Source organism: Bicyclus anynana, chromosome 9 (genome assembly GCF_947172395.1).
Source record: "Bicyclus anynana chromosome 9, ilBicAnyn1.1, whole genome shotgun sequence".
NCBI lineage: Eukaryota > Metazoa > Arthropoda > Insecta > Lepidoptera > Nymphalidae > Bicyclus > Bicyclus anynana.
This window is the reverse complement of record NC_069091.1, coordinates 2,650,022-2,665,648: the sequence shown is the minus strand read 5'-3', so window position 1 is coordinate 2,665,648 and position 15,627 is coordinate 2,650,022. Positions and strand designations below refer to the sequence as shown.

The 15,627-nt window shown below is 33.5% G+C and overlaps 2 protein-coding genes across 3 annotated transcripts; one reads left to right on the top strand and one right to left on the bottom strand.

Moving 5' to 3' along the window:
* Window positions 1-285: 285 nt before the first annotated feature.
* Window positions 286-4,453, top strand: LOC112058484 (tubulin-specific chaperone C). Of its 2 annotated transcripts, XM_024099351.2 has the most exons (3): window positions 292-527; window positions 2,177-2,270; window positions 2,330-4,453. In XM_024099351.2, exons 1-3 carry the CDS (start codon window positions 426-428, stop codon window positions 3,301-3,303), a joined length of 1,170 nt encoding a protein of 389 aa, XP_023955119.2. In that variant the 5' UTR covers window positions 292-425; the 3' UTR covers window positions 3,304-4,453. The 2 variants fall into 2 exon arrangements, with proteins under 2 accessions (XP_052739308.1, XP_023955119.2); XM_052883348.1 differs by having other exon boundaries at window positions 286-420; window positions 2,177-4,453.
* A 281-nt stretch (window positions 4,454-4,734) lies between these two features.
* On the bottom strand, window positions 4,735-15,375 carry LOC112058485 (N-acetylgalactosaminyltransferase 7). The gene is made up of 6 exons (XM_052883347.1): window positions 15,097-15,375; window positions 13,149-13,308; window positions 11,989-12,160; window positions 10,272-11,208; window positions 9,661-9,811; window positions 4,735-8,838 (listed from the first exon to the last, which is right to left on the bottom strand). Exons 1-6 carry the CDS (start codon window positions 15,287-15,289, stop codon window positions 8,688-8,690), a joined length of 1,764 nt encoding a protein of 587 aa, XP_052739307.1. The 5' UTR covers window positions 15,290-15,375; the 3' UTR covers window positions 4,735-8,687.
* Between the last annotated feature and the right edge of the window lie 252 nt (window positions 15,376-15,627).

The window sequence follows — 15,627 nt, the reverse complement described above, 5'->3', positions numbered from 1 at the left end:
TTTATTTTGCTATCATCTGAGAAAAGCCGACAAAACCATGCAACAACGTCACCCAGGTCTCTGTACTTATGTTTCACCCTGAAACCAGAACAGAGAGATTTTGACTCTACAAAGTGCAAGATAAAAGCAATTATTAGGAGCAAACATTCAACATAAGTCATTATGAAGTTCCAGATTGCCTATATTCTCTCTACAAACTTTACATACAGTAATTTTATTTGATTGTAAGCTTGTTGATGAAAAATAGCCTTTGATTTATTTCTTATTTGAATTCTGTACTTTCAGATTTCCGCTTGTATATGCACAAGAACTACAACTGGGTGCTGGAAGGTTATTACACCCTCGGTGAAAGGATCGGAGGGCACAAAACCAGAGATCTTGATTACAAAGTTTGGACCAACGAAGGCAAGATATAACCCGGTGAGATGAACATTGCAGCTAGGTCCCTCTTCTGGGTTGTCACCTTTGGGACAATTGGCTTCGGCCTCTTCACATTTGTCAAACCTGATGATGAACTTCTTAAAAAGGTCATTATTATTATTATTTTGTTTTACTCATAAAAAATTTGTGTGTGTGGTCACTGATCTATACTTGTTTTTATAATCTTCACTATATGTTGCTTTTGTTTGCAAGTTTTTTTTTGTTAAATTACCTATCTAATAACATGACCATAATTAATACATCAAAACATTATAATAAAACATGATTTAAAAAAAAAACATGTTTTCTCAAGTTCTTATTTACACAATACTAAAACACAAAGAAAATCATTTTTGCTCAAGCATTAATAGCTTTTATCGATAGGTTTGGCTACCATGGAACTGACTTTAATGAGACTTTCACTGGCAGACAAGGAAACTAGAACAACAAAAAGGCATTCTTTTACTTTTGTCTCAGTATTCCTCTAGTCTAGGATCATTGTAAATACCACATCAAATACCAACCAATTAGTAATAATTAATATTTGTGTTATAGAGTTAATCTCACATTAAAATTAAAGGTTGTATAACATTTTAGTCATAAATACTTATCTGAAAACAACAAGATCTGTTTAATCATCTTTGTGTAATATTAAGAATATCTATAATACACTGCCTATTACAATTTGTAATTTAAACATGCCTTTATACTCATTAACAGCCTATTTTAATGGTCCTTTATCAACAGCATAAGATATGCACTACAACATGTTTCCAGATGAGATAAAGAAAAATACAGCTATTGGTTGCCATTTGCATTCAGAATTTTTGAAATTTCAGAGTTGATATATTCAACACAGCTTTGTATACTGGTTTATTTCTTCTTTTTTTGTCTACATCTAGCGATTATGCAATATAATTTATTATATCATACAAAACTTCTTTTTGTATCATGCTTAAGTTCAAAATATAGTCAGTGTCCAACACAAATCAATCATTCACATCTCAAAAACCATACAACATTCATCATGTTTGATTTTTATAGTAATCAAGAGGTTAATATGTGAATTTACTTTTGATAATTATTTAATTCAGAGCAGAGACCCTGAGCCAAAGGTTTTTAAACTAGGTCCTCAGCACAAGTGTTGATACTATTTAATTAATCAATACATTTAATTTATCTCTCACTTAGATATAGACTGTGGACTGTGTGACATAGATTTGACCATGAGGCGCATGGTTGCTGACTTAAATTATAGTCAGGTTTTATAGCTGCATAGTTCTGTGTGTTGCAATATATCAGAGAGAACTCAAAATTTGGAGTTTATTATACCTGTTAAATATTGAATCAATTTCGACACTTTTCATGACAATCAACAAACACATTTGATATTTGTCTGTTAAAAATAAACATCAAATACTCAAATAATTAGGCTTGAAGTATTGGATTTGTTGTCTGGCTTGCCTTTTATTTGACTTAAATTTTTTTGGATTCTAAGAACACCTATACTAAGCAATACCCATATTAATAAAGAGTGATTAGTGAATATTTGTTAAAACCTTTAAAAATAATATTTGAGCATTGGGATATTGTAATGGGGAGAGTCATATTATGCTAAAAGCTTTAAAATTTAGCTTTTAGAATATATTTTTATGTTTCTAATACTTATTTGTGTTGTCCTTAAAGTTGATTATTGTTTAACGATAAATTAGCTTCATGATTTCCATTTGCAAATATCATTTTCTCTTCTTTTCAGTTTGATGAAGGCTCTAAATTTACCGATGCTAGAAGAGTAAGTCACGAAACTGTGAAAGTTTTGAAGGAAGCTGCCAACCCTGACTCTGATATTAACAAGAAAGTCGAAGAATTGCTAAAGAGGGGAAAATGAGTGACAAGAATGCTGTTTTAGAAAGACTGAGCAGGCGTGATGCTCAGCGATTAGAGAAACTGCAAAAAGCGCACAAGGCGAGGGAGGAAGTTGATGCTACCAATGAAAATGAAGATTACTTCTCAGGAGCCTTTAAAATACGATCCGAGACAATTGAAGAGCTATTATCGCAAATACCCACATTAGAAACGCACGTCTTGCCTCAGCATTTCGACAATATCAAGCATGAAGTCAACGAATTACAGAAGTTTGTTGTCACATCCTCATTTTTCCTCAAAGAGTTCAACATGCGCAAATATTTAGGCATTGTGGCTAACTTGCAAACAAAATGCTACGAATTAGAAGATAGATATGTCCCTCGTAAGAAATTTGGTTTCACTAGAAAGAAACTACCCAAAAGTCACAATCAAAAACAAACTTCAATTGATGAGAACGATGGTGCAGGCAAGACAGATAGTAACAAATGGGACGATAAACTGTTTGGTTTTGATTCTCAGGAGGACAAAGTTTTATCATTAGAAAACGAGGAGTTGTTTCAACGTGACGTTGCATTGAGAAATTTGAAAAACTGTACCATCGGTTTGAAAGGAGTTATGGGAACTTTGCATTTAACTAACTTAGATAATTGTATAGTGCTTTCTGGACCAGTCACGTCGTCAGTTTTTATTGAGAAGTGCACAAATTGTAAGATAGTTACGGCGTGTCAGCAGCTGAGGATGCACAGTTCAATGAAATGTGACATTTATTTGCACGTGACGAGTAAAGGTATTGTCGAGGACTGTTCAGACATTCGCACTGCACCATACAATTTGCATTATGAGGATCTCGAGAAGCACTTCAACATGTCCTCGTTAAATAGGAATAGCAATAACTGGGATCGTTTGGACGATTTTAATTGGCTAGCACCTGACGTTCCCTCGCCTAATTGGTCAATTCTTGATATTTCGCAGCGTGTGTGCAATTGGAATGATTGGTGGTCAAAAACACCATTATAATATTTATTGTAGAAGTAATTTTCATTTAAACCTTTGGATTTGATATCTTCCTTACTGGATAAGAATTACATTATTGCAAATACACAGTGCCTAATTTTATTTGTATAACATTCAAATACAGGACAGATTTGTATTAAAGATTAAAAAAAAACACACAAAGACTAACTTAGTCTGTGAATAAGACTTAAAAATTAATTAATTATCTATAAAAATGTAATTAAGAGTACCTGTTCATGAAGAATAAAACATTTTGTTAATATATTTTGTTTACAAGATTTTATAATTAAGACGAATATATATTGAAATTGTACTACAGAAGAAAAATGTTGAAAAAAAGACCCTTGTGTCTATCACAAAATTCTTATATTTATACTTAGTGAAGGATATCTATAATTTTTTTTTTTTAATTTTCACACGCAGTTTTGAATTGCGACATATTTGTATTTTATGAACGGGTGCTCTTAAAATTTAAACTGGCCGCACATCTAAGAGCACACACGACTAATAAATTATAAATTATTAACTACTTTTTGCGCGTTCACGCATCTAGGCAAAGTGAACTTAACCTTTGACTAATTTGAATAATTGATATGACTTTAAATTTTTATTTTCGTGTCTCAGATTTATATTTTCAGGGATAAATTAAAAAAAAATCAATTTATTTCATGTTGGCTTCGTTTACAAACACTTTTAAAGCGTCAAGTTTGACTATTTTTAGTGACTACCACCAGTTCAGAAGTCTCTACAAATAGTCAAACTTGACTATTTGTCTACTATTGAAAATAAATGAATTGTGATTTTTTTTAATTTGAAGTTTTTTATATATTCCAGTATTTGTAAAAAACGGAATTTCACGCCGAGTTGAAGGCGTCTGCTTGTTTAAAGATAAATGTGTCAGCGTTGCTATTAGATGTGAGGTCTCCTTTATACTCCATTTAATTTTTTTTAATAATAAACTTTTCTTACACTATTATCCCTCAGCCCAAAAGGTTTATTGTAATCAACTTTCTTAGTTAATTGGTCAGATGTTACATCAGTAACCAATAATTTAGAATAAATTGTGTAGGTATATAAAGACAATTGCGTAGTTAACACAATATAGATGCTTTTATTAAATTTAATATTTATGAATAAAGAGTTTTGTAATATTTGTATATGGTTTTAATTTTGACTCCTTTAATTTTACACATTTTAATTCCACTTGATATACAAAATAAAAAATTCCTTCTCCAATATGGATATGTAACGAGTCCTCAGAGTAGACAAATGTTTTACATTTTAATACGAAAGTTATCGAGGCGTACATAAGGCTTCCAATCAAGGGTATGCACTACCCAGGCAGACTTAGGAAAGATACATTAAATCAGTTTTTAGTTCCTTGTATTGTTCGCACGCCACTAGCTATAGGATTACAGGTAATTGATACAAAAGTTAAACAATAAATATTTATTTTGTAATAAAAAATTACATACCGTGAATTGTGATACATACCTATATATACAAAACTTCCACTTTATAACAAACAACAGTTTGTTGTTAAACAAACTGAACACGATTTATCAATGGATTTGATCGAATGATCGCCAGTTTAGAGACACATTATACGAGTATAGTCAGATGCAATATTTTTGACCTTTTGCGAACTCGTGGTTAAAAAAATTTTAGTCTTCGATATTCGTCTTTTAGGTTTCGAAATTGTCTATCTCTATCTATAGTATCGCGTTAGATAGAGAGAGAGAAAAACGATTTCGCTACTGAGTTCGAATAATTAATTAAAGAGGGTAGAACAGCGAGACATTTACGCATTGGCGCCTCCGTAATTAATTTCAAAATACATATTTTAACCTCAATTATTAATGCAATTTACTCAATCATATCGTATTTAGCGATCATAGGATCTAAATACATATATAAAAATTATAGATAAATTACAATTTTCAAAATCACCAATAATACATGAACACAGGAGTTTGAGAAGTATCTAATAATACATTAGATTAAACTAAATATACTACTATTGAAAAATATTGCAGGCCTAATTATAGATTAAGTATTATTAACTTTTTACTCATATATTAATAATATAATATAAAAGTTGAGAAAAGGTATAAAAAAGTGAACCCTGGAATATATAATAGATTTAAGTAAATTGCAGAACAAAATACATATAATACAAGTTGATGTGCTAAGTGAAGGTGCATTTTAATAATAATAATAATTAACATAAATTAACTTTAACTTAACTTCTATTTCATTAAAATAAGGAAAAAAGATTTAACGTACCTATACTAAACCTATTGTTAAATGCTGTCTGAAAATTATAAAATATTTTTTTAGTGTCGAGACAATATTAAAAAATCTGAGAAACGAACTTAAAATAAAACTAAATTTAATCATGTAAGAAAATGGTTTATCAGTACGTATTTTAGTCGACTTTTTTGTTTTTGTAGAATAGCTAATAAAATAAGTTGTACATAAATAATAGACCTAAACAAAATTAACCGCTCTAAAAGTACTTAGTGCTGACTCTTTCAATAGAGAACGATGTGAAAAGGATAGCACTAGATATGCTCGTTTAGGATTTGCGTGAATTACCCCTTTGGTAATAATATTAGTAAGAATTGGATCATGTCGAGACAAACTAGATTTGAAAGTAAAGATAATACGTGAGAGAGCTGAGTTTTGTGACCAAATTGTGAAAGACATACAAAATAATCATTACTTACTATACCTATAAATCTGCAAAAAAGTCAAGTTCCATAAAAATTAATAAAGCAGTGCCTAATTAATATACTCAGAGGCACCATTATCCGCCCGCTTTATTTTGACACGAGTGTGTTAAAGTAAGTGGATAATTGTACCTCTGAGTATAATAATGTAGCCTGACCAGAAAAAAAACCCTCACCATGTTTCGGTCATCACTAAATTGGCTTTACGGCTCTGATCTGCAGCTCTTTTAAACTTCATTTCTTCCAATAACAACACAAAAAAAACAAAACAATAACAATATGCACAGACAACTGAAAAGTAGGTTTTTGTGGTTCCCTCAATCCAAGTATGTATTTTATTTTTCTAGTCAGGCCATACCTATAGAAATATTAGTTTTTCATAAATCGTTATAAATAATATCGGATTTATCGAGTCCACGTAAACTTATAGTAATCCTACCTAAAATGTTTTTTTTAAAATCTAGTTATATTATACAAGGCAATATTAATATCCAAAGTACATTTTCAAATATCATAGAACAAATAAATGTTTAATAAAAATATACAGCTACAATTCTAATGGCCGTTTTTAATAACCTGTCTATTTAAGTATAAGTATAATCCATACTTAATATTATAAATGTGAAAGTGTGTGTCTGTTTGTTTGTCCGTCTTTCACGGCAAAACGGAGCGACGAATTGACGTGATTTTTTAAGTGGAGATAGTTAAAAGGATGGAGAGAGACATAGGCTACTTTATGTAACTTTCTGACCCCCCATTTCCCTATAATGGGGGTGGAAGTTTATATGGAGCATTCCGCAATTTTCAAAGTAGAAAGCTAAAAATCGATAGATAGGGGTAGGGTAGGGGTAGGGGTAGGGCAGGGTATGGTAGAGTAGGGGTAACGCGGTAGTAAAAGTATGAAAATATTGAAAAGTCCCACTAGGGACACAGTATAAGTAAGCTAGGTTATTAAAAACGGTATAAAACGTGAAGGTAAACAAATATCATTTCGACCACTAATATATTCTTAAATAAGTACTAGAGTTGCTAATTCAGATGTAGATATAACAAACTAGGAAATCGAGACTTTAGTACAGTCAATCTATTCCGGGAATTCCGTTTGGCTTTCGATGTAGTGGTAAGATGATGAAGCAAGTGCGTTTGTGTGTAATGTAAGAACACAAATAATATTTATTGGTGTTAACTATAATCGATGTGTGAGTTTACCTCGTCCTACCCCCAAAAAATAAGCAACATAATATATAATCGACTTCAAAGATGTATTTCTCTAAAAAGCGAAAAATACCATCGCACCTATGTCATTTCCATTGATCGGTTTGAAGGCTAAATAGGCTCTTAAAGTATATTTTGTCTTTTGGCACCGCCTTCTACAGTCAAACTCTAGTCTGTACATCTTACCACTACATACAAAGCAAACCAGACGTTCAAAAGTAGATATATGAAGTATATGAGCAAATATTCTAATTTAATTTTCTTTTTTTGCTTTTAGTAAAACTGGTGATTGAGTGAACGAATTGAATTTGTTATATTGCAACTAAATTAGCAGTTATTATAATTTAATTTAAATCCAATATATATTTTATAATTAAAAACAAATTACAAATGTATGTACAGATTAAGTACAAAAATGCAATGTCTTTTGTGTTTCCAATTTAATCTCAAAAAGGATTGTTTAATTGTAATAAACAATACATAATAATTAAATAATATTCAAGTATATACATAAATATTTTTTATTGGTTATAAATTAGTTATTTCATCATCAAAAAGGTAAAAGATAAACAATAAAATGCGTCTTGGTCTAATTTTATAAACAAAATAAATAGTAATTATATATTTTTAAATTAATTTGCAAGTGTTTATATTTATTTAGAATTGTGAAAAATACATTAATAATAAATAAAACATAAATATTTTTTATAGTTTATAAATCAGTTAATTCATCATCAAAATGGTAGGTAAAAGATTAACCATTAAATGCGTCTTGGTCTAGTTTTTATAAATAAAATAAATAATAATTATATATTGTTCAATTAATTTGCAAGTCGTTTTCGTGTTTATATTTATTTAGAATTATGAAAAATACATTGTTTTATTCTACAAAAAATAATATGTAAGCAATTGTTTACAACAGGTTGCACCGATTGGTTTGAACCTGGACAATTATGTATTACATAAATGTATAACTAATATACATAATAACTCCAGTTTTTTGACAAATGTATACAATAATGTATACACATAAATTTTCGTATGGGCAATATAATGGTTATTTGATATTTGATATATAAATATATAAAAATATTGCAGATTTTAATTCTAAAGTTATACAGGCAGTTTGTGATTATATTTTAAAGGCCAAACCAACCTATTTTTTTTATGTACTCGTAACTTTTTTAGAGATTTAAAGTTTAAAATAAATTTTAATTAATTTTAATTATTGTTAACAACTTTTGAAAATTGAAAGCTACGAGTAGGTTAGTTAAAGAATACATTAATCAAATAATTCAATAATTCATGTTAATTTTGGACGTCCGCCATTTTGTAGAAATGAGCCGAGCACAAAATGGCGGATCTTATCTGGAAATGTATCACAATTTGCGCGTTGGTTTGACCGAATTTTTTTTGAACCTAACAAATCTACAGTCACTTTCACCAATTAGGTTTTTTGTGTGTAATAGTCCACTGTTGGTAGGTGTTGTTAGGGTCACACGGTGCGAGACCCAGGGTCCTTGTATGGGGTTGCAAAGTGAGACAGTAGCTGTGCAAACGGTGGACTAAATGGTTGTGTAGGTCGTCATACCTAAAAAAAATTGGATAAGACTTACTTATTACTTTTCTTTATAGTATTTTTCTTTTTATAATTAGAAGAGATATTTAGAATATCTTGGCTTGTTTCCGTGGGATTTGTGATAGTTCACGCAAACATCCTCTATAGCTTGGCAACTTCGTTCGTAACACTCCCGAAGTTACGCGCGGGCCGGGGGGCGTGTAGCGATGAATGAAAACCCCACGACTGATACACGTGTGAATTTCTCTTTTCGATTCAAAGATTTTCTTTACAAAGTCCAGAGATCCAGTGGTTAATAGAAGGTTCCAGCCCAATCAGTTATGAAAACTTTTTTTTAATTTTTTATTATTTACAAGTTAGCCCTTGACTACAATCTCACCTGATGGTAAGTGATGATGCAGTCTAAGATGGAAGCGGGCTAACTTGTTAGGAGGAGGTGGAAAATCCGCACCCCTTTCGGTTTCCACACGACATCGTACCGGAACGCTAAATCGCTTGGCGGTACGTCTTTGTCGGTAGGCTAGTAACTAGCCACGGCCGAAGCCTCCTACCAGCCAGACCTGGACTAATTAAGAAAACCTCAATCGGCCCAGCCGGGGATCGAACCCAGGACCTCCGTCTCGTAAATCCAGTGCGCATACCACTGCGCCCGGAGGCCGTCGCAAACTTGGTAAAACAATAAAATTTTATTTCATTTCAATATCCAGACATTGCTAATTGCTTTTGGTGCTGGATGATTACTATTTGTATATATAATTCATTGTCTAAAGTCAGCGAATGACCAAACATGACTTCTCCATGTCGAGAGTTATGCTAGATTATTGTATAGCTCACCTCCAAGGCCCGTCCACAGTGCCGAGCCTGCAGATAGCTTGCTTCACGCTGTCCGCGTCGGCTTCCACGCAGCGCTCGCCCACTCCGAGCTGGCCCGCTTCGTTCAGCCGGAACAGCTGGTTGTTGCCCGCGCCGTGGCATGATGACGTGCCTACACAACAAATATGCGGAATCAGCGAGCTAAAAACATGGACATGAAAAAAAAGACAAATGCGAGTTTGACTCGCGTGAAAAGGGTTCCAAAAGGTGTTAAGCTACCATGTTCTTTGGAAGAAAGTTCTTTTCTTGAGTAACTTGGAGACATGGATAAAGATTCAGAGAAAATTGACTATGAAGCGAGAGACAACATAGCAAATTAGTATTTGTTTTTTTTTTTCAAACCCAAAAATTTACATTTGTTACAGGCAAAGGCTTAAGTAATTTTGATCTCTAGAACATCTTTGTTTCTGAGTATTCATAAAATAATTATTTAAAAAAAGATAACATATAGCCACATATAGTTGGCGTTGTTAGGAATTTTAGGATTTTAAAAACGACAATTTAGTATTGATGTCTTACAAAAGTGTGTGTAAATTGACGAGAAAAATATATGTAAACAACGTAATACTCACTAATGTAAGCTGGTGCGGCTTTGCCCATAGTGTCTAGACACAAACCAGATGCTTTATTCTTCACCATACCCCAGTGCACATTCTTCGGGAGCTTCGGGAATTTGTCGTACACGTCGTAAGCGACATTTTCCATGTACCAACCGAAGTCTTTACACTGCAGCTTCTTCTTCAATGCCACTTGATCGGTTATGTCTCCCATGTCTAAAAATCTCGCCATAGGTTCCCTCGTGTAGAAGTATTCTTTGTGTTCTTCATCGAACCAAGTCTCTATAACTCTTTTATAGTTTATAGTGATAAGCGATCCTTTACGATTCTTCGCCAAATTACCAAAGGAATACGGCATAAACGCTCGATACACGTGTCCCACTTTTGAACAAGGCACCCATTCGATACTGCCGCCGCATTGCCAAATTTTAAAACTAAGTTCGAAATTTTCACCACCCCATACTAATAAACCAGGATCGTATGCGCCAATTTCAAGGAAGTACCGCCTATTTATAGCGAAAAGTCCACCAGCGTGTGTTGGACTTTTGTAGGGCTCGGATTTATGCTTGTGCAAATCCGCTTCCCGTTCTGGTACTTCGTTCTCTTTATACAACATTCCCCATTCGAATATGCCTCTGTAGTTTGTCCCATGTTGATAGACCGGTCTGTATTCAAATGTTCGATGATCAATGCCGTCAATAACCGGGACAGTCATGATTCTGTAGTCTCTGTAGATGGGAGCAAGTAACGGAGGCAGCCAATTGACATTGACCTCGCAATGGGCATCTAGGAACACTATAACGTCTCCTGTGGCTTCTTTGGCGCCTCTAGATCGGGTACGTATGAGACCTTCTCTTTCAGTGTTTCTTATTACTCGCACTTTGCCGTGCCATCTTTTTATGTAATTATCTAAATTTTCTTTTAAGTCGTCTTTGTCAGAAAAGTCATCTACCTATAATTGAAAAGTTTACATGTCATTATCAAAGAGTCAATACTATAAAGGCTGTATAAGGACTGAGCTAGTTAATACGAACGGCAGTAGTCTAGCGTAACTCACCATACAATTTACGCTCGCAGTGCAGTTATATATGTATACAAGTTATAACAAAACCTTGTATGAGACCATTGACCAGAGACAAAATGACACCATTCTAATTTTTTAATCAATGAAAGTTAGCCCCTGACTGGGATCGTATCTGTGCGATGTTAAGGGTTGATTCAATTGATGCAGTCTAAAATGGAAGCTGGCTTAGTTGGCAGTTTATTCCATCCATACCTCTGAAGGTTTTGACGCGGTATCGTACCGGAATCGCTTGGTAGTTACTTCATTGCCGGTAGGATAACTAACAAGGGTGCCTTGATCGCCGATGCCTACCACCAGAACAAATCTGAGCCAATTTAGAAAATATAAAATCCTAAACTGACCCGAACTGGGAATCTAAATGTTTACACAACATGCACAGCACAACTCGTAAACCGCAAAAAGTATACGCAATATCGTCTCATTTATCAACAATGCTCAGTCAAGAATACAAGAGACCTGCCACAAAAAAATCGAAAGATTATATCTAAACTTGTACAATTACATTAGAGAAGAGTTTAGTTTTAGTTCGAGTGGACAGTTTGGGAAATAGATTTTGTCTATGACTGGAGTTCCTTCAGTTCTTCAGGATAAAGGAGGGAAGGAAACTGCAAGTCTGTAGCCCTCTTTAGACCCTAAAAATCAACTTACCAATACAACTTCATGCAGCACATGTGTGGGAGAGCGATCGATGACGCTGTGGACCGTCCGCATGAGAACCGTGAAGCCTTCGTTGTGGAATACTATGATGACCGACGTGCTGGGCAAGTCTTGGGGGTAATGCCAAAATCTGCATTCTTCCAACCGCGTGTCTGGTATAGATCTACACACAAACATTTTCATTAGCGATAAGGCCGCCAATTGTACATTAGTTTTTAAGTTAATTTCTTGCCTGTAATTATTATTTTTGGTGTACAATAAAGTATATTTCATTCATTCATTCATTCATTTTGATGTGTATTTTTATTAGTAGACTACCGATTCAGTATTTGACAAATTCTGTGATCCCTGGATTTTTGTGATAAAGTGCCTATTATTGCAATAATAACCGCCTATTAATAAATTCAATAACCTCCTATATTCTTCCAGTGAAAGTTCCATAGAAATCAGTTTACCGACAATTTTTTTTTAAAAAGCTTTTCTATGTTTAGCTATCGCATCCTTTGCTATACAAATTACATCTTTGTATGCGATTCAAGTTCAAGCGGTTTACGATATTTCGTGATGTGTTCTTTATTTTTATTTCAGCTTTAGACTAGATTCATTCCCAGAAATTGAGGTTAAATGTGATGGATACCCAAGATCCATGTCATTTAATTGGAATAGATATGCCAAACTAAAAATGCTCGTTTTAGCAGTAAATATACACGCGTGAGTCTTAGTCGCATTAAAATTAACCAAATTTTTGTCACCCTAAACTCACACCATCTTAAGGTTCATGTTAATGCATATCAAATAGTAGAGATTATAGTCTGGCAACTTCATTGATGACAATCCCATGATATGCGGGCGACGGGGCGAAAGACTGCGCGGGTGTGAAATCGTGCGTGCGGGGAAGTGAGGTGCATCAGTCGTGGGCTTTTCATTTCACTACACGCCCCTGGCCCTCGCGGACCATCGGGAGTGTTACAAACGAATTTGCCAAGCTATTTCCTTTTAGCTTCAATAGGTCCAAGGTTATTAGCATTACTCAACTCCAAGAGATCAGGGGTTCATCAGACTTTGTTGTACCTACTCCTGTACTGTAGTTTGTGGCGGGCGGGTTGTAGATGTGACAAAAAATATTTTTGAAAAGTTGACGTAATATTTACCTGTTCATAGCAATATCGTCTGAGGCAGCAATATTCATGCCATATTTGCTCTCAGAGTCAGCCACGTCATTGGCGCGCTCTTGTGGCATATGGTACGGGAGGCCATCTTCTCCTGGACCTTTCACTGACACTTTGTTCTTAGGTTCATAATTACCCAGCTCTGAAAAATGTAAATATTAGGTACAGTATGGTCTGTAACACAAAAAGCCTGCAGCCTTTGAAGATGTCCAAGTATCGCTACATAACAGAGGTCCTGGGTTCGATCCCCGGCTGGGCCAATTGAAGTTTTCTTAATTGGTCCAGGTCTGACTGGTGGGAGGCATCGGCCGAGGCTAGTTACCACCCTACCAACAAAGACGTACCGCCAAAGCAATTTAGCATTCCGGTAAGATGTTGTGTAGAAACCGAAAGGGGTGTGGATTTTCATTCTCCTCCTAACAAGTTAGCCCGCTTCCATCTTAGATTGCATCTAATTTGTAAAGAATTAAAAAAGAGTACATCTACTTGAACAGTAAGTAGTTCTAATTCTCTGATATTAGTTATTTTAATTGAAAATGATAACCAGGTTGCAAATCACATAATGGTTGCAGCAATTATAAAACTTGATTTTAGCCTACATCATAAACCAATTACCATTATCATTATGATAAAAACAAATCATAAATAGTTTTAAAGAATAATGATTATCTAACAATATTACTTTGATAATCTGTGTTTTGGACATGAAAACATTATCAACATCACAGGAAACATGCACATGAATATGAATAATAAATAATTTTTACAGATAGATTAAAATCTAATGTTACTTAAGTGTATAATGTAGACCTGTTACCATTTAACAGGTTGTTGCTTTATTTTTTAATAACATTGAACTTATTAAGCACACTTGAACAAAATTTCAATCTGGTTTATACATACTGGTCACTTTACAAAGATACTTATCTCGATAATTATCATAGGGAGACTAGAAGAAGAAGAAGGGAGACTGATAGTATTCCATAGATTTCCAGTGCAGGTGTGACAGAGAAAATCCCATAGCAAAGCCTGGACTTGTGACCCGGTGTAGGGTTAAGGCAGTAGTGTGCACGACATTTTTAACTAGGGTATGCACTACAAATTGTACAAAAAAAGAAAACTTTTTCTCCAATACAGGTTTGTAATGAGTCTCAAGGAAGGCAGTGCATTTACATTGCACTAGATTAGGGAGTTTTGATATCAACAATTCACTGCTTGCATCCACAGCCAATTTGTTTAGGTAGGATCCTACTAGAGTAATTTGGGTACCTGTTATATGTAGAACCTCTTGTAAGGTCTAGGTCAGCAACAAGGTGGTAATTATCATATGGACAAAACAAAGTAACTACTTAACATAGTACCTCAATAACAATATTAAGTCTGATTAAAGTCAAATAAGAAAAAATAATAAATCCAACTTTTCCAATGGAATTTACAGTTATTTAACTGTAGAAGAAGAGGTTCAGAGACTCTGGCTTTGTGGCTTATGTGGGAACTTAATGATTTGTATTTTATTAAAAAATGGATCAGAATTCACAGCATAGATTCCACCAATAGCTTAATTTAATTATCTGCCAGAATTTATATATCACCTTAAAATATAAAATGTGGTAATTAAACAATCAAATTGTTGTTTATAATCATAACTAATAGGATCATAAATAATATATAAATAATAGGATATAAATAATAGGATCATAGTTATTTGCGCCATAAATACACATGGATGTTATCAGAGTTTTCTCCGCTGCCAAACACATGAAATGTTTTACGTAGCGTGTAAGTGGCATATAAAAACCAATCAGTTACTTACCGGCTACGATCTATATCTTGCATTACCTAGATTACCTAGATTTAGGCTCCGCTTTAACTGTTCTTTGCATGCGTTATACGCCTGCTATTCTAATACTAGAAATCAACAATAGCTTACCGGTTTTTAACGTTGGATAAACATCTCTGTGAAACTTATAATAGGCAGGCAGATCATTTGAAAGTACGGTGTTTATTGGGTCCTCGCCGTTTAAATTTGTATAACTATGCAAAGCGTAAATTAAAACTATTAGAATTACACATATTGCGGCCGTACGAAATATTCTACCGCGTCTCAAGTTTGTAATTCGCATTTTTACTTCCTATATTTTAAATTAAAATGCCATAAAAATCGAGACAAAACAAAAAGCAAGTGATTGCAAGAGGTGACGTTTGCGATTGTTATTTTTTTGACGTTTTTGACGTTACATGACAACGTTTAATGTTACGTTCTTTAATGTAACTTCTATGTTTTTCAAATAAATATTCTAGTTTTTTTAAATAATAATATAATAATAAAGAATAAAACATTAATACTACTATACAATATTTTACTACAGAATTGAATTTAAATTCATTTGAGCTATGAGAACATATAAGTATTTATGTTTTCATCATTCAACATTGTAATTTGTATGTTTTCATCATTCAA